The sequence below is a fragment of the Apus apus genome, chromosome 13 (genome assembly GCF_020740795.1).
Source record: "Apus apus isolate bApuApu2 chromosome 13, bApuApu2.pri.cur, whole genome shotgun sequence".
NCBI lineage: Eukaryota > Metazoa > Chordata > Aves > Apodiformes > Apodidae > Apus > Apus apus.
In genome coordinates, this window is record NC_067294.1 from 5,309,762 (window position 1) to 5,332,782 (window position 23,021).

The following is a 23,021-nucleotide window of genomic DNA, read 5'->3' on the forward strand; positions in this document are numbered from 1 at the left end:
ACAGGCTGCAGCCCACAGACCACACAGGAGCTTGCTTTAAACCGAGCAGCTCAGATACCGTTTTCTCAGCTGGAGCAGCTCAGATACAACTTAGAGCAGTGTTACTGACAGGGCAACAGGACCGGTTTCCTCCTGGCACGGCCCCTTTCCTCGCCATCCCGCACGGCTGTGCATGCACTCACAGCCTCCTGGAGTTGAATCTTGCTCTGACAGATCCTGGTGAGCTCCCATGCAAACCCGTTACCTCCCCTGCCTCCCAGCGAGTGCAGCAGGGACCGTTATTCCTGCATTTCCCGCTGCTTCTGCACTTGTTCGGATGTGTCAACGCCGAGCACTCACACACGATTTCCCCTCGACACGATGCCAACTTCGGAAAGGCAGCACGGGCACTAACAAGGCCTTGGAGCAGCAGCCTCAGCAGCACCGCGACGTCCCCAACGCGCCGCGCGTCGGGTTTGACCGTTTGCTTAAAACTTCAGCTTGTAATTAAGCAAAAAATAGATACGCTGAGCTTTCTGAATAGGAGAGAGACAGGAAGGAAAAGTTGAAAACCCTGTTCCAAGGAGCTAAGGGCAGAGAGGACAGAAGCAAAGGTGAGCTTGCTGTTCAGAGTCAAGGTGCGCAGACCCCCAGACGGACCGCCCGGGTGAGCCCCCCGGCAGCTCCAGCTGCACCGGCAGAGCCGGGGACCCTCCCCTGGGCCGGGGGGCAGCCCGGGGCCGCTGGGGTCCGGCCGCAGGGTCTGCGGCCGCGGCGGGACGGGGCGGGACGGGGCAGGACGGGACGGGGCAGCAGGACGGGAAGGGGCAGCAGGACGGGGCAGGACAGGGCAGCAGGACGGGGCAGCAGGACGGGACGGGACAGCAGGACGGGGCAGGACGGGGCAGGACGGCGCTGCCCGCAGCCCGCCCCGCAGCCCCTGCCCCCAGGGCCGGGGGTCCCGCCCCCAGCGCCGCCGCAGCGGCCGGACCGTTGCGTCCCCGCCCCCTTCCCAACCGCCTCCCGCCCCCGGCCAATCACCCGACACTTCCTGCAACCCCAGCAGCCAATAGCAGCCCTCCACGAAGGGCAGCGCCGTTGGGGCGGGTTTTGGGGCGGGCAGGCGGTTGAGTGGCGGGGCTGAGAGCCAATCGGGACGCCGGGCGGGCGGCGGGGGGGCCGGGCGCGCCCGCTCTCGGCCAATGGGAGAGGCGGAGCGAGGTGGGCCGGGGGCGGGGCCGGCGCGCGGTAGATAGGCGGGCGGCTGCGGCGCTGGGCCGGCGGGCACGTGACGGAGGCGAGGGCGGCCGGGGCGGCGGGCGGGCCGCGGCGCGGTGAGTGTCCCTGGCCCCGCAACCGGCCCGGGATGGGGCAGCGCGCCCGCCCGCGGGGCGTGCCCGGGGGCTGGCGGGGGGAGCCCCGGGAAGCCGGGGCCTGCCGGGGGGCGTTTGGCGGGCAGGGCCCGGCGGGGTGTTACGGAGTCTCGGGGGTGGTGGGCGGCGCGGGGTCGTGTCGGCGCCGTGGGGCGGGAAGGCCGGTGGGTCCCTGGGGGCGGGGGGAGGCGGGGGTCCCCGGGAGCCGCGGCGAGGGGAGCCGCTGTTCTTGGGAAGGCCCCGGGGCTGCTGCAGGCCCCGCTGGTGCCCGCTTGGCCCCGCTAGGCCTGCGGGAGGCCTGGCGGGAGCGGCGGGTCTTCTGGTAAGTTCTGGGCTGGGCAGCGCCGGAGCGGGGCCGGCAGGGCGTGGGGTTGTCCCCCCTCCCGGCGGGGTGGGACGGGGAGCGGCTCTGAGGGAGAGGGAGGTGTGGGTCGGAGGTGGATGTGGGTTGGCGCGTGGTTCGGGTTTTACCTGGCGCCGTGTTCTAACGTCGACTTGCGATTGTGTGGAAATTGTCTGGAGCTGCCTGAAAACGGTCCCTGTGAGCCCCGCGGAGCTCGAAGGGGAGCGTGGGCCGGGCGCGGGCTGTGCGAGGGGAGGTAGAAGCCTCTGGAAGAGGAGGTGTTGGAGGCATAACAGGTGGGCAAGATGAGGCAGTTGGACGGCTGGGAAGGCCAAAGGTGAAGGACAGACCGAAGCAGCAAGGTCTGAGAATTTGAGAGACTTAAAGCACATGCTTTGATTTTTACCACTCAAATGTCATTTGTGTTGGGTGTCTTTGTAGTAGTGCATGAATGACATCGCAGTTGTAATTGTTAGCTGAGGGTTGTATTGTATGCCTTTGAAGCAGAAACACCCCACAGCTTTGAATTAAAATAGCCTATTTCTGCCCTGTACTGATTCTGAAGAGCCAGCTTTCACATCCAGTTTTGTGGTTAAGAACTTTCTAGGCTGTAGAAAGAGAAACACTGCGGATGATTTGGCTGTGAAGAGAAGCAGCCGTGTATTAGTAGTAGTATTAGTAATGATAAAGGTCCAGACCGTATTATTAGTGTTAATGTAATTAATGCTGCAGTGTTTCTTCAGAGCATCATGGAAAACTCTTTCTGGAAGTCCTTTAGAATATGTTAGATGATGAAAACTAGTCTCTAGGAGTGTAATGTATTTATAAATGCAGTATGTTTACTTAACATTCTCCAATAAGGAGAGATAACACACAGGTTTATGGGGACATTTTACCCACTGTGATTTGGGTTGCTGCTAAAATATTACAGGGAGATAGTGGAACTATAAGAATGTCTGATATATAACAGATAAAATGCTAGTTAAATACAGGTTGAAATGTGTTGCTCCAGATTCATTCTGATGAACTTGAAATTACTTCAAAAACCTTACTCTTGGTTTGGTCATATTATGTGGGCTTATACAAAACACTTAACAAAATTAGGAAAAGCCTTGAGTTATGCACTGTGTTTATAACTAATCTCAGTATTTCTAGTTTAAAAAGAAAATATTATGAAGGGAATACTTGCACAAGTCCCAGGCAACAACACAAGCTGCGTATAAGATGTAAACTGCTTCCTGGTATCAGCAGCCCTCCTAGGAAGGAAACCCAATGCAGAACAGTAAGAAAGCTTGCAGCTTCCGTTAGGTCACCCTCTCATTTGATGTGCTGCAGCACTTCCCCCTAAGTAAAAGAATAAATCCTTTCTTGAGAATAAACACACTGTGACTTGTACATAGCCCTGCCTTTTACTTCCTTTTCTGGTCTTTCATTTTTCTGCCTCTAGTAGTCATCATGGTGGCAGCCTGTGCTTGCTGGAATGTATTCTAGAGCAGGGCAAACTTGAATTGATTTTTAGGCATGATGGTCTGAAAGATCTTGGGGCACCTCCAGATCTCCCCCTGCCTAATGTAATTGTGCTAGCAGCCCATCTGTTTTATGGTCAAAAAGCCTTGCAGTTTTGCCTTTGCCATCCAAGGACTTCCAGTTCTGCAGGAATGATTTCTTTGCTGACAAACAGTACATGGTGTTTTCTCCCTTACTGTATCTGCACTGTTGCACATTATTTTTAGAAACTGGCATATTTGAAATGCTTATTAAAAATGAGCTTTGTTGCTGTCACCTTTCACACCTAATCTTTTGCCTGGTGTGTGCTCCTTAGAACCCGAACAGAAGGCAGTTTTTTCTGTGGGGCTGCTGAGCTCTCTGGGAGAGGTCTGGCTAATCCTTTGCAGACTTTCCTCAAATCTTACGTAGCACAGTATCCTAGCCAGTCTCCTTTAAAAACAAAAACTAAGGAAGGGGGAGACGATGACTCTGGCCAGTTGTGAGCAAGGCTGTTTTAGTTTAGCCTTGTCTGCTGTTCATTGAGTTATGGCAACAATGAACAGTGAGCAGTGTTGGAGGCAGAATCTTCACAGTGCTGGGAGTTGCCTAGCTGCAAAACTAGGCACTGAGGGAAAAGTGTTGTCTGCATGATATAAATGGCTGCATATATATGACCATAACTTTTTTATATCTCTCTCAGAGGGGTAGTGAGATCATGTACTGGTTGCTGAAATTACAGTGTTTGGCTATACAGTTATTCAGCTTTGCTGTAGATCTCCCAAATCTGCCTAAAGACAGGTCTGTCTTTAGCATGGATGACACAACTGCTCATGAAACTATGGCATTAAGCTGACTCTGCTGCCAACAGCTTAATTTCTTTTATCCTTGGCTACTTACTTTGTCTCACAGTACTTTCACTTGTCCTGCTGCAACACCTTTTGCCTTTGCATGCTGGGTTGGACTGGGGTATTGACTCAGGGTTAAAATAACACAGCAGAAGGACTTCGAGCCATCTTAAACCAGCTGCTGGTTCATCATGAGGCTGTGTAAACAGTTACCCTGGCACCGCAGAGGAGCCAGGATGTGGAGGTGGAGGGATTGTGAGATGTAGAAAAGGTTTCCTCTGCTATTCTGTAGTTCTGATGTTAAGAAACTAGTGGACCACGAAGTAAGAGTCACCAAGCCTTTGCTCAGAAACCATCTCAGCCTTACTGTTCTTCTTGCTTTTTGTGTGTGTGGTGATGAATTTCTTTTGTGCCTTTGAGTTTTGCTTTCATAATTCTTGCCTTGCATGAAGACTCGTTGTGCTTGTTTTTACTGGTGTGCCTCCACTGTAAATACCATACTGAAATCAAGGATTTGGAACACAGGACTTGGCTAACAAATTTTGCTCTTCCTATATTTAAGTCATTCAGCTGTCACTTCAGATACTGCTGAAATAGAAACCACTGATGCTCTTCCACTTAAATTGCTGAGCTGTAGTTCATAGTGAGTGACTAATTTTTAATAAGACCTATTTAATCTGACTTAATTCTTCTAAAAAAAAAAAAAGAGGAGTAAACTAGATAGCCAGTAGCAACTCAAATGTAGTTATACATTTTGAAATATGCAGCATTAAGAGCTGGCTTGATGAACCACTCAAATAGATTAGTAACCAAGGAGATGATGAAACTGGTTTTTCAGGCTCTGTTTGACCTGACAGGGAAGTTACTTTCTAAATAGTATGTTCTGGAAGTATGATAGCAAAGGACTAAACCATCCTTTGAGTGGGCCCTTTTGCTGTCTGTCCTTCCCCAGGACATGTATGTTAGAGAGAATGATGGCAACAAGCTGCTGTGTGGGTCAAGTGTTTCCAATATCAGGCCAATAATTAAGAACTTTCCCCTTTATGTCCAGTGAAAGGGGAGTTCTAAATCAAAATTAATCACTGAAGCTGCATGACTTCTTGAAAGCTTTGAAATCCAAAGGTAGCAATCACTTAGCTCTGTGTTTTAAGAGTTTCCACTTCTATGGCAAGAAACTGATCCTGTCTCTGCATCTCGCTCAAATTTGGTTTAGTTTTTAGTTTGTAATAACCAGACTGTACAGCTGTTCCATTTTCAGTGCTCTGCTCTAGCTCATGTGAATTCCAGGGGAAAATGCTTCAACCTTTTGACAATCAGGTGAACAGTGCTTAAATGTCATCTCTACACTTTCTAGTGTAGAAGCTGGCTGTGAATGGAGACAGAGAACAAATGGTTGTTAGTCCTGGCAGTCTTCACTTCTCTTCCTAGTTAGTCCTTTGGTATTATAGTGCACTAGTTTTCCCTTTGATCCAAGGGGTGTGCCAGTGTCTCAAAACTCTATAAAAAAAAAAAATAAATAGATGAAGTTTTAGTCATCTCTGACTTGAAACATTGTTATGGTGAAAATGAGGGTTGTGCTGAAGTAGAATGGAGATGTCAGAAGCTCTTTGCTATCATGAAAGGGTTCCTTTGTTAAAGGCTTTTGGCAGTTGCATGATTAGAAATACACTAACCTTCAGAAATACTACACAGTTAAACCTGAAGAAGGAAAGGCAGAGCCAAAAATGGCTAATGATAATTGCTTGGAAGTTGGACACTTCAAGAGATAAATCTGATGTTAATAGAGAAAGTGGCTGAGCATCTGAAGGCTAGACTACATTTGAGGTGACTAATTGAACCCCTGTAGTTGCTAACCACTTAAAGCTCCACAGAAAATGTTCTATACTTGTTTTGTATAAAACCTTAGTTTCTTCTCTCTCCCCTTCCTTCTCTGTCTTCTCTTTAGGAATAACCTAATTTACTAGGGGATAATCATGTTTATGTTGTGTCCCTAAGGATTGTGTGAAGTTGAAATTTTCTTCTGTAGCAGCATATCCATTATGGATAGAGATAGCTTTTTAAATACAAAAAATGTGTGCTTCACTTAAATTGCTTTTCTGAGAACATAGTGTCTTTTTATTTCTCACTATTTAGTTAGTTTGTGTATTGTTACAGATTAACAGAATAAGGAGCTGGTATGACAACTGGTAGTTGCAGGAGATGCTACCAGTCTGTACTTGGGGTGTATGAATGGCAGCTTATGTTGAATTTGGGAATGATTTAATAAGTAGGAGGTGTCCTAAACAGCTTTCTCTAGGGATACAAACTTGTGAATACTTCTTGCCAAGGATTATAAAGAGGCAAGGACATACAACTGGATTAGATTCTTATAATGTTCTTTTTTGGGGGGGAGATAAAGAAAAACTTCCTTGGGAATGTGAACAGAACTTGTAGCTTGAAATGAGGCTTCCCAGGCCTCATTTGAGACAGAGCGTTAACCAATAAATGCAGACATACAGAGTAGACACCTGTGGCTGCACAGGTGTGCAGAGTGGCTTATCTTCTGCCCCTGCTATGTAGGTCACTGGTAGAATTGTCTGGTTTCACTAGGATGCTTTGACAGAAGAATTTCTGGAGCAGCCTTGCCTGCAGGATGAGGCTGGGTACCTTTGCCACTTAGGTGCTAGCATTTACCAAAGTCCATTTGCTGCTGGCAGATATTTCCAAAGGGTTGTAGTCGGGGTGAGCTTGTGAAGTAGGTAGTTGTGTGGAGTTGGTACTGGCCTGAGAGTTCTGGGTATGTTCTAGTTCTTTCAACAAAACTTTACTGCTGGTTGGCTAGTGGTGAGACTACTTAAGGGATTACTTGTGTGCTAAATCATTAATATCCTTTGCACAGGCTCAAGAGGAGGTGTGGAGAAACTCCTTCCTCTTAGAAGGACAGAAGAGTATTGGCTTATCTTTAACCTTGCTGTATTTTAAAGATTAATTTCCTTGTATCACTTTCCAAATAATGAAATGGTGCTTCTATCTGCATAATATAATCTGAAAGCAGTTAAAAAGACTTGGGGTAAGATGTTCCTGAATTTAACTCTGTTAAAAATTTATTTAGTGAGGCCTTGTTGATAAGCTAAGGTAAAATGCAGCCTTTCCAGTGAAATGGTGTCCTTATGCCTTCTCATCTGTAGTTGCTTCCCTCACACAGGACACATTCAGAGCTCTAAAGATCACTTTTCTCAAATGACATTTTGTGCTCTTCTTTTCTGTACAGTTTTTATGCCAGTGGGCATGAGTTTATTCAGAGAACTGCTGTGTGTGCAAGAGGAACTTGAATTTCCAAGGGAATTGATGTGTGCTTGACAGTTTTCATTCCTTGGTTTTGTACTGTGGTTCCCACATTAGGAATAAGAGCCATGAGCTGCTGTCATGTCTGTAATGGTTTTCAATTTTGGCTGTATACTCTGCATTAAGCAAACAAGCTTTGCTCATATGTAATAGTTGGAAGTTTTTTGTCAGCTGTTCATGGTGTAAGTGGTGTCCTTTAGCTCTGAGGTGTTTTGGTGCAGTTGCCTGAACTGTGAGAGTGGCTGGAGGGCTGTGAGTGTGAATTTAGACTGTAATCCTCAAGGCCATAACTATTGTTAGAAAACTGGCTGCAATTGCATGTTGCTGTAGTGACAAACTGGACATGACCTCAGCACAAGTCTTTAAAATACAGTTGAGTTGTAGTTATAAAACATCCTCTCTGTCATTAGCAGTGAGTTAAAGAATAATCTAAGAACAGTAGATGTGGTCTGCAGTGTAGTTTTGGAGTATGGCATAGTGCTGATAAGCCTTCAAGACTGTAGATACTTTTCACTGCCTAAACATGCTTTGGAAAGTTGAAAGTTTGTTTTCTAGCATGAACTTAGCCCCCTCCAGGCACTGTTAACTCTGCTTGAGTTGTGTTTGCAAGTCTGCAGGGCTGCAGCTTAAGGCAGAAGTGTAAGGAAGGAGGGGATGTTTGGTTTTTTAGTTGCTTTTGTAAAAGTATTCATCTCAGTTACAACTCTGGTTTTGGAAGAAAAATTTGGAATGTGATTCAAAGGAGAAAAGATGAGCAAGGCACAGGTTGTTTTTATGGGTTTTGTTGGGAGATAAAACTGAGCAGCATGCTAGCTAGGAGTGTAGCCTTCTGCATCAACCTAAAGGTGCAGATCTTGCAGTTTTTCTAGCAAGAAAGTTGAAATAAAACCCTATTTTACTTAGAAGATCTTTTGAGCTACAACTTGCCAAGATCAACCATATTTTAGGTGTGACAGTGTGCTGGGCACTTTATAAATTAGTTGAATTTTCTGGTCTCTGATTTGTGGTGTTTTAATTCTGTAAAGCCTCTGTTAACAGAGATTCTTATTCTTTGGCCATCCTGTTAAATTAGAGATCAAAAAAGAGGAATCAAATTAACAGTCTGTGGAGTAGAAAGACATTTTCTCCTGGGTCTGCCTCAGTAGCTTCAACTGCTTCTAGACATCTGCTAGTAGTATCAATGACTGTTGGCAGTGGTTCCAGAATAAAACCTGGAGAAGGGGACTGATGAATGAAAATGCCAGTGTCACACAGTTGAAAGGACAAAAAAAATATTGACCAGGAGATAGAGGATTGATTACGTGGTAGATTACTCTGCTTGGAAGAGCTAGCTAGTTGTATTTCAGTTCCTGAACTGAAAGGAAATTTCAGTTTCAGACACTGAAGGACATTTAAAGTCCCTCATAAGTACCAAATAGGGTTGTGGGGTTTTGTTGGGTTTTTTAGGCTTTTGCAGTTACATAGATTATGATGTGGTGTGTGTGTGTGTCTGCTGTTCTGCTCATGGACTGGGGCAGTGTAAGAGCAAAGTTATGACACTTCTGCATGATTTGCATTCATGTTCCTCCACTCAGTTGATGTCTGTTTTGCATTAAATACTTGAGTTTTACGTTGTATTTATCTCCAGCTTTTAGAGCTGTCTCAACCAGCCAAATGCAGTAAACAGCAGAGCTGGAAAGAGAAGTTTTCACTTTTCAATTGTATGAGGAAGCACTTTACATTTTGTCTTGAATGTTTTTTTTTTAATCAAGAAGCAGTGCTTCATTCTGTGTGCAGTGTTGGCTTGACCTCTTTGCCATGTCTTACACAGATCATGGAGCTGAAATGGCTACTGTGTGTGACCCTGCTGGCTCTTGGGACTTTTGCTGTCCAGGCACATGATATGGATGATGACAATGATGGGGATGATGTAGTTGATATCGAGGATGACTTGGACGATGGGATTGAGGAGGCAGAAGAGTCAAAGCCTGAAACAAGCACTCCTCCTCCAACACCAAAGGTTTGGCATGGAACTTCTTCTAAAGATTGATTTAACACTTGTAGTTAATGTAAGTCTGATCAGAGTTGGCTTTGCTTTGCTAACGTTTGTTTAGTAGCCAGCCCAGCCTTAAACAGTGACATATGTTGTGATGATATTGAAGATCTTATCTGGGAGTAGGGCTTGGAATTAAGCCTGGCTGCTCTGTTCCTCTCCTCATGTCCCCCACATTCTTCCTGAAAACTTAGATCCGCCCTTGAAATATGTGGTTTGCTGTGATTATCAGGAGTTAGTGCTGAGGTTTCCAGCTAGATGTGTACTTCAGTTGTAGTTGCAGACTAGAACACGGTGGCTTGACACAAGCAGCAGCAATATTTACATAACTTTTGTATTTATGCTGCAGGGATGTTCCAAGTGAGCTGTACTTGAGTGTAGAAGAGGGATGTGAGTTGTATATGCCTGTATTTCTTCAGAGTAGAGAATGTGCCTTGGAAGGTGCATAAATGCCTCTCTCCTCCCATAGGTTACCTACAGGGCCCCAGTCCCAACTGGCGAGGTGTATTTTGTGGAGTCCTTTGATAAAGGAACTCTGGATGGGTGAGTATGGTCTGAAGGATGATTCAGTATAGCAGATAATTTTTTAAAAATTGGTGAAAGGCTATGAAACCCTCTCTAAATCCTGGGTTATTCTAAACTGAATCAAAGGGCAGTGGCTGGCAAGGGTTACAGCAGTGATTATATTGGACTGACTGTTAAAAGTGCTGAGCTAAAAGAATATTTCCTGAAATTCTATTAAGAAGCGGGGGTGAGCCATACAGGAGTAATATTTTAATCCTCATCTGACTTTTTACTTCAGGTAATGTGAGGATGGTGAGGGTTTACATTTGGGGGTTTTTTGTTTGTTTTACAAAATTATGATGATGACACTGAGGCTATGGTCCTGTTATAGGTAGGGATGGGAAGTGGCAAATGCAGAAGACATTGCAGGCTTGGGCACAGAACTTCTTGGGGCATCAAGATACTGAGGTGCAGTCATAGCACAGCAAGGGTTATCTTAAGGGCAGGATTTCTAGTCAGGGGGAAAAAAAGTATGGTTTTCTGACCATTGGATGTCTGTCTTCTAGATGGATCCTTTCCAGAGCCAAAAAAGATGATACAGATGATGAGATTGCCAAATATGATGGTGAGTCCAACCCAGGTTATGGATGATAGATGTTTCTGACATCTTTTGTGAGATCTGAAGAAGAGGTGCAAGTCTTTGTTCTCTGTTTCCCAGTTAAAATTAATGTTCACTAAAGAAAATGGAAGGAGTGTTTATATACCTGGCTAAGAATATAAAGTGTATTTGTGATGTAGACAAAATACCTACTTGGAGATTTTAAAGTAATTTCTAGCTAATCACTTGAAAAGGTGGTAGGTTGTATAGGGCATCACTGCAGAATGCTGACTGTCCTGTTCAAAAACGGACTAAACAAAGACTGTCTTGAACAAGTTTTGATAATGTTTGGTTTACTTCTCCCCAGGTAAATGGGAAGTCCAAGACATGAAGGACACTAAGCTTCCAGGAGACAAAGGGCTTGTAATGGTAACCCGAGCCAAGCATCATGCAATTTCATCCAGACTTTCAAAGCCTTTTGTATTTGATACCAAACCCCTTATTATACAGTAAGTAAATGATTGCTTAGTGTTCTGTTATTTCAAGGGTGACATGATGACTGAGGTTAATTCCATAACTGAGCTATTGTGGACCGGGGGACTGGATGACAGAGGATACTGTAACCTATTATACTGTTTAAGAGTAAAATAGCGACCCAGATGGCTGAAGTGGGAAGGCAGGAACAGTGTAGATCCCTCTGAAGCCTGAAAAGGAACAAAGTATATGAAAACCAGACTTGGTAACTTGTCTTGAGACTTCAATTCACTGATTTAATTGTAGTAACAAGGTCAGGCAACTGACTTTTGTACTGTTGATTGTGAAAGTGCTTCTCCTTTTGGACAAAAGCTGGCGTGCATGTAGGTCAGTGCACTTCCTTACACAGTAACTGGCCCTTGTTTCCAAGGTGGAGCAGACAGAGTGGTAAAGATGCACTTGTTTCCTCCTTCCTTTGTTTCAATCCATCTGTCATGGAAGATGAACAGCTTGCCTAGCTCTGTGGTAGAAGTATCTAGTTGCATGTATGTTAGACTAGCAAGAAGGGGAAAAAAAAATCAGTTGAATTGTGGATTGTTACCTACTTCATTAGCTTAAACAAAGAATAAGCTAATTCATATATGCACAAGATAAGGACTGGTCACTTTTGCTTTGCATGACTGTTTAGTTTTGACTCAAAATACAAAGCTAAAAATAAGACCCAGTGATCATCCACTTCAGCTGCTGGCATTGAGAGAGGATCAAACATACTTAGCCTATTCCTGACAGAGATGTTTTGCCCTTTTCAGACTACTTGACATCCCCAAATATACTGTTCTGTGCTTATAACCCTAAAGGGGCTGCTTCTAGGATCCAATTTTTGTTACTTTGTTAGCCTTGCAAGTTGAGTTGCCAGTTTGCCATAGTAATTGTGGGGAAAATAATTGGATTGCCTTAATCTCTGTTGCAGTGTCTTACATATTGGAAAGCTTTTTCTTCCTTCTCTCTACTTCTAGATCATCATCTTCTAGAACAGTACACAAATTGTTTAATACTTCTTGTTAGGTTGTCTTCTAAATCCTCAGTTTCTCTTGTTTCTCAGGCCTTTATGAAGTATTTGCTTAGTCCTTAGAATGCACCATGTATTTTCAGTATTCACTGAGCATGTGATGTAAAGCAAACAACAAAATTGTGTAATTCTTAATTTGTGCTTGAAAATTGTGTCTTTAAAGAAGTAATTTTTTGTCATGTTCTCCCCTTTTCTGTCCAAAACTAAAATTAGGTATGAAGTAAATTTCCAAAATGGAATAGAGTGTGGTGGGGCCTATGTGAAATTGCTTTCAAAAACCCCTGAATTGAACCTGGTGAGTAATGCTGCTACTCTGAGTGTTTCCCATGAACCAAAGCTTTTCCATTTTTTTTCTGAAGAAATCTCTTCATAAAGGTAGCGAAACATATTTAGGACCTGATCTCCAAAGTACATTCCACTCAGCAGTTTCCCACTATTTTCAGTTGGAGAGGATAAATACTGAAATCTTCTTGAGTGAAAACTCTGGGTTTTTCTACTAGCTGAGCAATTCTAAACCTTTGCTGAAGTCTGCAATACCTAATTTCCCTGGGTTCTAGGACTGAAGAGGAGGTATCTCGGGAGAGTAGCCAGTGTCTGAGGAGAAACCTTCTCAGGAAGCTGTTGCCCAGAAGGAAAATTCCATGTTTTATATTCTAAAACAGACTAATGCAAATAACTGCAATTATACCTTGCATTTATAGCCTTGTCTTCAACATGTGAACTCACTTGTGAGCTATTGGACACATAAAAGAAAATTAAAACTTGGACTGGATACAACCTTTTATGTTCAGCTGCACAAACTATATAGAACCATTTGCTTCATAAATGACCCATTGTCTTAAAAGTGTGGTCAGTGGAAAAGACCATGTTACAACTACTAAGGATTAAGGATAATTTCCCCCCCCCCTCAATCATATACCTACCTCAAGTGGTTTAGTCTCTTCAGACAAAACTTAACTGCTGGCTCACTGTGCACAGGTCAGTGGGCTTCCTTTAGCCCACTTGATGGGAAGTACCTTTTATGATTTGTTACCCAGCCTTCTTTCCTTCTGCAGTCTCATTGTAGCTGTGTTATTAATACAGATAAAAATTATTTTTAGAAAGACACCCAAAAAAACAGTTGGCTGTCTAACCACTTTCATATGTGCATTGAATTTTAAGATGACTTTAGCAAGAACAAATAGACTTGCTTGCAGTGTTCAAAGGTGAGATTATTGTATTCCCTTACTCTCAGATTGAGACAGTACACCAATTTATAAGTGTGTAAATGAAAGCCTCACTTCTAATGCTGCTTATCGCTTTGTGTGAAAGAACCTCATGGGAATAGTTGTTCATTATTAATAGTAACTGATACTTCTATGTTGGTAGCTTTTAAAATCCTTTATTTTAATGTAGAGATATGCTTAAGCATTGTGGTTGTCACTTGCACTTATCTTTTGGATAACACTTGAATAGCTGTTGTTTTTCTTCGGGAAAGTAGAGATCAAAGGTGCAAGATGAAATGCCTGGGATAATCTTGGTGTTTTCTCCAGAGGCCTGTAGCCAGGATACCAGCTTTGGTGTGGGGACCTCACTGGCTTGATAGCCAAGTTGCAAAATAACATGTAATGAGGTGGGAGTTCTTATAGCAGGCAGTGACTTTGGTTCTTTTCAAAATAATAGAATGAAGTTTTGCATTGTTTTTAAAGGATCAGTTCCATGACAAAACTCCATATACAATCATGTTTGGCCCTGACAAATGTGGAGAGGATTACAAACTGCACTTCATCTTCCGGCACAAAAACCCAAAGACCGGCAAATACGAGGAGAAGCACGCGAAGCGTCCGGATGCTGACCTGAAGACCTACTTCACTGATAAGAAGACCCATCTTTATACTTTGGGTATGGCCACTCTTAACTATGCATGTTAATAGCTGCTACTGTAATTCCTGAGTCAAAAGCTCTTCAAACGAGCCAGATGTATAGTGCGATTCCACAAATATTCAGTTGTTCAACTAAAAAACACTTGAAAGCTCTGAATGCAAAAGCTGATCTTGCTCTGCAGAGGCTGATTTCTTCCTTGCAATAAGCCTTGATTCATGTAGGAAAGGTCCTGAGACCTTGAACTTAACGTTTAAAGGAGAACTGAATTTCAGAGCAGTTGATGTGCTAAATATATCCAAAATAATTGCCAATATCTCTGAACTGTTTTGAATGCTGCTCCCTAGTGTTTGGGGTATACTCTGCTTGAGATTTAGAGTGATAGTTGTTTTTCTGGCTGCTTTCATAGTACTAGACACACTCAGTTGTTCTGGAAGTACAGTGTCTGTTATTTTAGCTAGGACTGAAGTCTTTCAGGGGGTACTCAGGAGGATCTCCAGCTTTTCCTGCTACAGAGGCAGCAATGGATAAAGGAGTGGGATTAAAATCCTGTGGGTCAGTAGCAGAGTCTTATTATTTGCATTTTACTGAAGATGTACTACATTCTTACTATTAAAAGTAGTACTTCTGTGACAGAGTCAACTTGCCATGGGAACTGGTAAATAGCTCTACAAGCTTTTGAGCTAAAGTATACTGAAAGTAGGATTCCTGCAACGAGTTGTCTTTCTCACAAGGTGAGGCATGGTACATCATCACTAGTTACACCTTGGCATAAGGAGAAAGGTTCTTGAAAGCAATTGCTGGGCAGGTGGTAGCTTGGATTGCTGAAGTTTTAGTGGTATAGTGGCAGTGAGTGATGCTTCCTGATTTGTAATGGCTACATCAACTCTTTTCCTTACAGTCTTGAATCCTGATAATAGTTTTGAAATACTGGTTGATCAAACAGTTGTCAACAGTGGGAATTTGCTAAATGATATGTCTCCTCCTGTGAATCCACCTCGAGAGATTGAGGACCCGAATGACCAGAAACCTGAGGACTGGGATGAGAGACCAAAGATCCCAGACCCAGATGCTGTTAAACCAGATGACTGGTAAGCTTTTGGGAGGGGGGGAATTGGAATTTGGTCCTGATCAAAAAGTCTTTCTCAGATGACTTATAGAAGGTTTTGAGTCTCACCCTTGTAATCAAAACGCAATCAGTTTAGGTGTCTGAGCAGCAGTTTGGTACAGAAAAGCAGACAGGATCAGTGTCCTCTGGGAATTACTGTTTAGTGCTGCTGTTACTGTGCTGCCCACAGATAAAAGTGTTACTGGATCAGCTATGCTAGCTGATGCTTTCGTTCTTGAGATCAAAAGATGAGCTGCAAAAGATGTTACTGTTCGTAGTTGTTTGTGTAACACAGTGACAAGTGACTGAAATACCTGATAGCCTAAACTGGAAACTGATACTGGGTTTCTGTCTTTGAACCTGTGCTTGGTGAACTATGGACTCAATTCCAAGCTCAAAATGCGTTTGCAGCGACCACTGAGGTACTGGATGTTCTGCAGTATGTCCATTCTAGGTTGGTTTTAAAAAAAACAAGTAGTATTACCATACAGTTGGCACCAGGATTGTGCCATGAGGCACATGTGTAGGTAACAGATTGCAAGGCAATTCTGTTCTGAAATCAGGGTGATGCTTACCCTATCTGAAGGGAAGCTGGCTGGTTGTCTAGATCTGTCAGCCTGTTCAGAGTCTAGAATCGTGCCTTGGGGTGGAGAACTTGTGTGTTTATATGTGATATTTTGTTCTCAAGGGATGAGGATGCTCCTGCAAAGATTGCAGATGAAAATGCTGTGAAGCCAGAGGGCTGGCTGGATGATGAGCCAGAATACGTAGCAGACCCTGATGCTGAGAAGCCTGAAGATTGGTAAGTTTACTGCCTGTTGCAAATGACAGCAAATATTTCATGGCTTTTGTACTGGCTTTTGCAAGTAAAACTAGTTCATAGTTGCTCTCTAACAAAGTTGTCAATTCAGACTATATTGCTTCAAAAGCAGAAGGCAGAGGTGGTCTGAGGAGTCTTATGTTCCCCTTTGTACTTCTCAACTCTTCTGTGATTGTAAGCTGAACAGGGCAGTGATGGTGATATTGCAGTTGAACCATCTTTGGAAGGGATCACAGGGGAGGCTGTGTTCAGGGTCTGGCTTTTGAGTTTTTGTGCTTCCTAGCAACTTGAAATCCTCATTGCTTCTGCTGTGTCTTTATCTACAGACCTGTGCTGTACTAAGTTTCAGGATCTCCATTTTATGGTAGAAATTTTAATTTTCCCAGAAACTGGGCGTTGTCTAAGTCTTACTCTGTATAAAGACAAGGGGCAGACTTAAAAAGTCACTTTTCCTTTTCAGGGATGAGGATATGGATGGTGAATGGGAGGCACCTCAGATTGCAAATCCTAAATGTGAGACAGCCCCAGGCTGTGGTACCTGGCAGCGACCAATGATTGACAATCCAAACTACAAAGGCAAATGGAAGCCTCCTATGATTGATAATGTGAACTATCAGGTTAGTGCATTCATTGCTTAAACTGCTGGCCAATGCAGCATTTCTCTTACAAAAGCAGAGTGATGTAGGTTCAGCAGTTGTAATAAAAAATACAAATACTGCTATGGTTGTACTGTATTTCAAGTGAACAGATGCAAAGAGCCTTCTTACTTGGTTTCACTTACTTGTAGCATAAATGAAAATTTATTCCCAAAACCTGATGAGTTGCATCCATAGACATTGTAATGAAATGCAATTAATTGTTCTTCCTCTCCATTCAAAATGGAGTGAAAACTGAAAATTGTATTATAAAGCAGGTGAGGCTAAATGTCTTGTCTTTCCTAGGGTATATGGAAGCCTAGGAAGATCCCAAACCCACATTTCTTTGAGGACCTGGAACCTTTCAAGATGACTCCTTTCAGTGCTGTGGGACTTGAGTTGTGGTCAATGACTTCTGACATCTTTTTTGACAACTTTATCATCTGTACTGAGAGAGCTGTGGCTGATGATTGGGCCAATGATGGATGGGGACTGAAAAAGGCAGCTGATGGTGCTGCAGAGGTGAGAAACAACCTTTGTTTGCTGACTGAACAGCAGGAGCATTGCTGCTGTTCTGTCCCATAGTCTTTATCAATACATATCTATATGTACCAAGGTTAGGGGTTGTGATAAACCAAGTATGCTAATGGTTGCTCTAAGTAGCATTGAGTACTCACTGCTCTTTTGTGAGCTTTTTTACTCTGACAATTGGACTGATAACTTTAGCCTAATTCTTAATTTCTGAACTATGGAAAAAGTACTTGTGGAGGTTATATTTATTTTTTTGAGGTATGAAATAAAATTATTTGGGTTGGAAGGGACCTTAAAGATCATCTAGTTCCAACCCCCCTGCATGGGCAGGGACACCTCCCACTAGACCAGGTAGCTCAAAGCCCCATCCAACCTGCTCTGGAACACTTCCAGGGATGGGGCTTCTGCAGCCTCCCTGGGCAACCTGCTCCAGTGCTTCCCCACTGTGACACTAAAGAATTTCTTTCTTATGTCTAACCTAAATCTGCCCTATTCCAGTTTAAACCATTGCCTCTTGTCCTCTCACTATACATCCTTGTAAAAAGTCCCTGGAAGGCCACTGTCAGGTCTCTCTGGAGCCTTCTCTTCTCCAGCCCCAACTCTCTCAGCCTGTCCTTATAGGAGAGGTGCTCCAGCCCTCGATCATCTTGTGGCCCTTATCTGGATTTGCTCCTAGAGCTCTATGTCCTTCTTGTGTTGAGGGCTCCAGAACTGGATAGTACTCCAGGAAATATAATGTTTAGAGTTGCTAAAAACATATTTGAAAATTCTGCTGCTTAAGCTAAACTGCTGAGCTTACTGTATGGGATGGAATCTGACAGTTGTTTTTATCTTGTAGCCTGGTGTTGTGGGCCAGATGATGGCAGCTGCTGAAGAACGTCCCTGGCTTTGGGTAGTCTACATCCTCACTGTGGCTTTGCCAGTGTTCCTTGTTGTCCTTTTCTGCTGTTCTGGGAAGGTATGCATTTCCTCTGATAATAGGTTATATCATGTTTAAAAAGAAATTCAGGAAAATGTCCCTTAACGTCTCAAACCTGGTTTTGACGATTTTGTTTTAGAAACAGCCAAGTGCTGCAGAATATAAAAAGACTGATGCTCCTCAGCCTGATGTGATGGATGAAGAGAAAGAGGAAGAAAAAGACAAAGGAGACAAGGAAGATGAGGAGGAGGAGGAAGCAAATGAGGAAAAGCTAGGTAGGTAAAATAAATTATCTCCAAACAGATCAATAGAATAAACAAGCAGGATTGGCAGATATGGAATAGCCAATGATGAACTGAAGATGTCAGAAGAAAGAATGAATTTGGTCTATTTTTATTCCCCTTAGAAGAGAAGCAGAGAAGTGATGCTGACATAGGAAGTGCTAGTCAAGAGGAGGAGGAAGAGGATGAAGAAGAGGATAGGAAACGTGCATCAGAGGTAAGAGTGCGTAGCCTTTGAGGGAAGTCTTGTGTGCTTGTTTCCTGAAGTCATGCAGAACAAGCCTTACACAAGCGTTAAAAGTTAACCTGGCTCATGTGTCAGAACTGTGGAAAATGTACTCACTGCAGAGTGGGAATTGCTGTGGCCACCTGCAGCAGTGCTGGCCACCTTGCTGAAGGCACTGCTCTGGGCTTTGCATGGTCAGAGCAGGTAGTTGTGTGTGAAGGTCTTGAGGCAAAAGGCTTTTTTAGCTTTGTGTGCAGTCAGGATGTGACCTCCTCAGTGCTCCGTGCTGACTCAGTGGCTGACTGAAAATGGATGAGTGTTGCCTGAGGTTAGAAGGATTCTCACAGCAGCAGAAGCTGTTGAGAACTCTCAGCAAATAGTGGATGTCCACTGTGAAAGGAAGAGGGAGGATTTGCATTTGCCATGGACAGAAGGGCAGGATGGTGAACAGCAGTAGGTCCTTTCAAAAATGAAATCCTCATGTAGAACTGAAAGTGGATTCTTCTTTGTAGGTTTTCTTTAAAATGTTTTTTAAGGGTATTCTCAGAATCTATTTCCTTGATATTCATATAAATTATTTTCTTGCAGGAGGAGGAAACTGTGAATAGATCACCCAGAAACAGAAAGCCAAGGAAAGATTGAAAAAAGTTGTAAGAACTTGACCTGTGATTTATTTTTTTTTTCCAAACATGGTTCTGGGAGAGGACCTTGGACACCTTACATTGAAACTTGGACAAACCTCAAGATTTCACCATCCACAGGTTGCAGTCACACTATCCAATGTAATGGAGTGTCTAGCAGTAAAATATTTGCAATCATCTGTTTTAAAGAACATCATTCCTGTAGAAAGAATGCATTTAATATAATGGGCTGTGGATTTTGGAATGTAACATAACTAACCTTTTCATTTGTTTTAAATATTCTTTTCTGGGTTTATGTAGGTTGGTAGAACTTTTCCGATTGCAAACCTTGGCTTAATTTAATATATTAATTAGTGAAAAATAACAATGAATCTCAAAAGTGCTAGGTCATAAAAATGCAGTTTTATAACTAGGTTTTTTTTACAAATATGTAAGTTCCTAAATGCACCAATGTCTTTATATCCCTTAATTTGATTATTGTTTGAAGAAAACTTGTCACTGTATTTGACAGCCCCTCTGTCCTCAAAAGGAAAGAAAAAAAATGGGGATGGGGAGTATGGGGAAGCCAGTAGTGAAACTTTCTAATCAACTTCATTATCTTGGGGGGAGGGGAAAGAGGAAGAAGGGCTGGAAGGAAGGAGTTAGTCTGTAGAATATGCATACTGTGCATGGCTAAAGCCCTGTTAAGTGTTGACAAATGATCTAGGATTTGGAGGGGTCATCTTAATGTGGCATTTAATCCTTCAGACCTTGCAGATAGTGGGTTTTGTTAGTTTGTTAACTCTTTTTGTAAAGCTAATGGGTTGTTGGGGGGGTGGGGTGGTGTTAGACTACTTCCCCCTTTCCCCTCTGTTCAGCCACTGATGCTTTCCTTTCTCTGTGACTTTACAGCTTTTCTTCTGAGTGCAGCTTTGCCTCAGTTGCTGAAGTGCTTCGTGTTCAGCTCATTGTCAAACTCTTCTTTTTATAGCTAGGCTACTCCTTTCCAGGGTCCAAACACTGGATAGGACAGTGTCCCATATCCTCTCACTGTTATCACTGTATGTCTACTCCTGTAGAAATGGGGGAGGTAGTCAGGTAGACAAGTTGAACTGAGTGTTTGTTAAGAAAAAAAAAAAAACACACAAGGAAAAAAAGAAAGAAGAAAAAAAACACCAAACCACCAAGATGTCAGTATTGTAGGTGGGGAAGGAGCATGTGGAATATCCTAACTGGTATGTGAAACTGTTTAAGTCTTTTATCTGCTCTTCATGTAACAAATGCATCCTAAATTATATTGTGAATGTTAGGGAGTTCCAATTCCAGCTGAATAAATTTTTTTAAAGTGTTGAGTCTACTATATTATACTGTTTCAAACACTTTTTTTTGGTGGAATGCAGGTGATCACTACAAGAGCATACCTCTGAGGGTGAAATCTATGTAACTTCATTACACTGTACCAAATATGTTGGCTTTTGGATGTCTATATAGATAAACTTTTTGCCTTTGTTTAGAGTGAAATTAAATGTCCTGAAATGACTCTTCTTGCACTGAATTTAAGCACTCCAGTGTTGTTTGGTCATAGCATAGGTATAGTTGGGGGAATAATTCCCAGGGTTTGGGGAGGGAGGTGTTCCAATTACCTTGCAAGCAATCTAACCAGTTACTAAAAGACTCTTGTTTTGGACTTGTTTTTGTTTTGTTGTTTTGTTTTTTTTTTTTTGTAAAACACCTCTTTCTGCCTGTCCTTATGTTGTATCCCTTGGTTGTTGTGTTTGAAATATTAGTGATCACAAATGCATAGCAGGATTTCTTGATCTTTCTGCAGTGTGCAAATAAACTATTGTAAGCAAGATACTGGAAGTAATTTCAGACTTGTGTTGGGAGCTCTTGCATGTTTAGAATGCCTTTGCCTGTTGAACACCTGGTAAATACTGCTCCTTGTTGCAAAAAATAGCTTATACTCTGACATGGAAGATGTCATAGCTTAAGCATTGCTATTAGCTTGTTCTCAGGACTGTATTTTTATCAAGGAGCAGCTGCTATTTTATGACTCTCAGTCCTTGGAGATGAAGTATATGTAAATGGTTTCAATTCAGCTAACATTTTGAGCACAACATAAAAATCTATTAATCCAATGTTTTTTTAATAATATGCAAATTGCCTTAAATTCCTAAACAACTCGTGCATACATGGTCTTTCAAAGCATCAGAAGTGAACTTAGGATCTTCTCTCAGCTTTAAATATTATTATATTAAAGCTAATTGTAAATCTACATTTGCTTCTGCTCAGTCTCCTGGAAAGGTCTCCTGTCTGCATGTTATGGCATTTTTTTATAACATAGTGTATGCTTCTTAAATAATCACTACAATAAATGAAGACTTTCCAAAATGGATAGACAAGGCCAAAGTTACTTTTTATCCTGCTTTCTGACCTGGTTGGTTCAGTTTAACATCAGCATCTCTCTAATTTTTAGAGGGTTGGAGGAAAAACTAGTAATCTGCTTATCCCAAGTATTTTTACAACATAGCTGTGTTTTTGAGGTATTGTAGTTGGGCTTAGTTGTAACCTGTGAAGTAGGTTTGTAACTGTTTAAAAATACCTGGAGGTGTATTTGTGACTTGTGTGTCTGTGCAGCCTGGGGTGGCAGCTTCTGGAAAGGATGTTCTACTCATCTGAGCGTGCAGTGTCTGAAGATGTGGGTGGGGGTTCAGACAGATGGCAAATCAAAACAAAACCGTAGGGGACTGGGTGCAGACAGGGTCTGAAACTGAAACACAAGGGAGTAGAAGTGCTGAAAACAGGGTGTTTTGTGTGTTGTTTGGTTGTCAGTGTTTCTCCTAGAGTTGATGCACAATGAAAGAGGAGAGACTGCAGCTAACCAACTAACCTGTTGCAGAAGTGTCCTTGGATGTGATGTGGCCTTCCTGGGTCTGGCTCATACTGAATTATCACAGCTTGAGGCTCTGACCTGTGAAGTGCATTGCCTGTGTCTGTTTTAAGGTTGACTCCTGGGCCTGAGGGAGGGTTCTTCCAAGTGCTGAGTGCTGGTAGCCGTTCCTCTCTGTGGATGTCTCTTGCTTTCCATGCCCCTTCCTCAGAAGCAGAGCATTCTTGGGCCGTGGCTGACCCCTCTCTCCATCCCCAGCAGTTCCCCTTTCACTCTTGTCTCCTCGTTTCAAAAAGGGTGCTTGTTTTTTTAGCGTTGCTGAACAGGAGCTCTGGGTATCACCTGCAGAAAAGCCCTGTCCGTTTCTAAAAGGCACCTGTAGCTTCCACTGGGAAAAAAAATAATATATGTATTGATTAACCAATAAAGAAGCTGGAAGGCGCCTGGCTTGCTGTGTCTGACTGGCAGAACCTGTGCAGGGAGAAGAGCTGGGGGAGGGGCCGGGGGCGGGGCCCGGGCTGCGGGGCCGGCCGCTGAGCCGCTGCCCCTCCTGTCAATCACCATTGGCCCCGCCCCTCGCCGCGCCTGAGTGGCTGCGCCGCCTCCGTCGCCCCGCCTTCGCCCCGCCCCCTCGCGGCGCCTGCCTTTTAAACGCGCCTCCAGCCAGCCGCGCTGCCCGCCCCGCCCCTCCCGCCTCATTGGCGCTTTTTCGCCTTCCCATTGGCTGGCGGGGCTGCCTGTCACGGCGCGTGACGCGCGGCGCGGCGTGACGTCCCCCCCACCCAGGAAGCTCCGCCTATTTATTCTCAACTCGGCTCTGGAGGGGAAAAACAATTTCAAGATGGCGGCGGCGCGGATAACAATGGGGAGCCGGGGGTTCGGGCCGGCCCGCGCCTGAGAGCGGCGGCCGCGGGGCCGCGCCGCGCCGGGGGAGGGCGGAGCGGGCTCCGGGCGGGCCTCGGGGCGGGCGGGCAGCGGCCGCCAGGCAGGGCTGAGGGAGAAGGGGGCAGGGAAGCAGCGCCGGCCTTGGGGGAGAAGGAGGAAGTGGGGCGGGGGGAGCGGGAGCCGGGCCTGGGGCAGGCAGCGGGGCGAGCCCGGGGGG

At 44.0% G+C, this 23,021-nt stretch overlaps 1 protein-coding gene across 1 annotated transcript; it reads left to right on the forward strand.

The window, feature by feature from the left end:
• The first annotated feature begins 1,242 nt into the window (after positions 1–1,242).
• Positions 1,243–20,884, forward strand: CANX (calnexin). Its single transcript, XM_051631059.1, has 15 exons — positions 1,243–1,313; positions 9,163–9,351; positions 9,854–9,927; positions 10,455–10,513; positions 10,854–10,995; positions 12,243–12,324; positions 13,718–13,910; positions 14,791–14,980; positions 15,686–15,799; positions 16,278–16,434; positions 16,759–16,974; positions 17,822–17,941; positions 18,042–18,177; positions 18,309–18,400; positions 18,998–20,884. Exons 2-15 carry the CDS (start codon positions 9,166–9,168, stop codon positions 19,049–19,051), a joined length of 1,815 nt encoding a protein of 604 aa, XP_051487019.1. The 5' UTR covers positions 1,243–1,313; positions 9,163–9,165; the 3' UTR covers positions 19,052–20,884.
• Positions 20,885–23,021: the final 2,137 nt, after the last annotated feature.

Coding starts and splice junctions, on each gene's coding strand:
- CANX (XM_051631059.1), top strand. CDS start 9,166: ATGGAGCTGAAATGGCTACTGTGTGTGACCCTGCTGGCTCTTGGGACT. Junction 10,514..10,853: donor TGAGATTGCCAAATATGATG/GTGAGTCCAACC, acceptor ACTTCTCCCCAG/GTAAATGGGAAGTCCAAGAC. Junction 14,981..15,685: donor GCTGTTAAACCAGATGACTG/GTAAGCTTTTGG, acceptor TTTGTTCTCAAG/GGATGAGGATGCTCCTGCAA.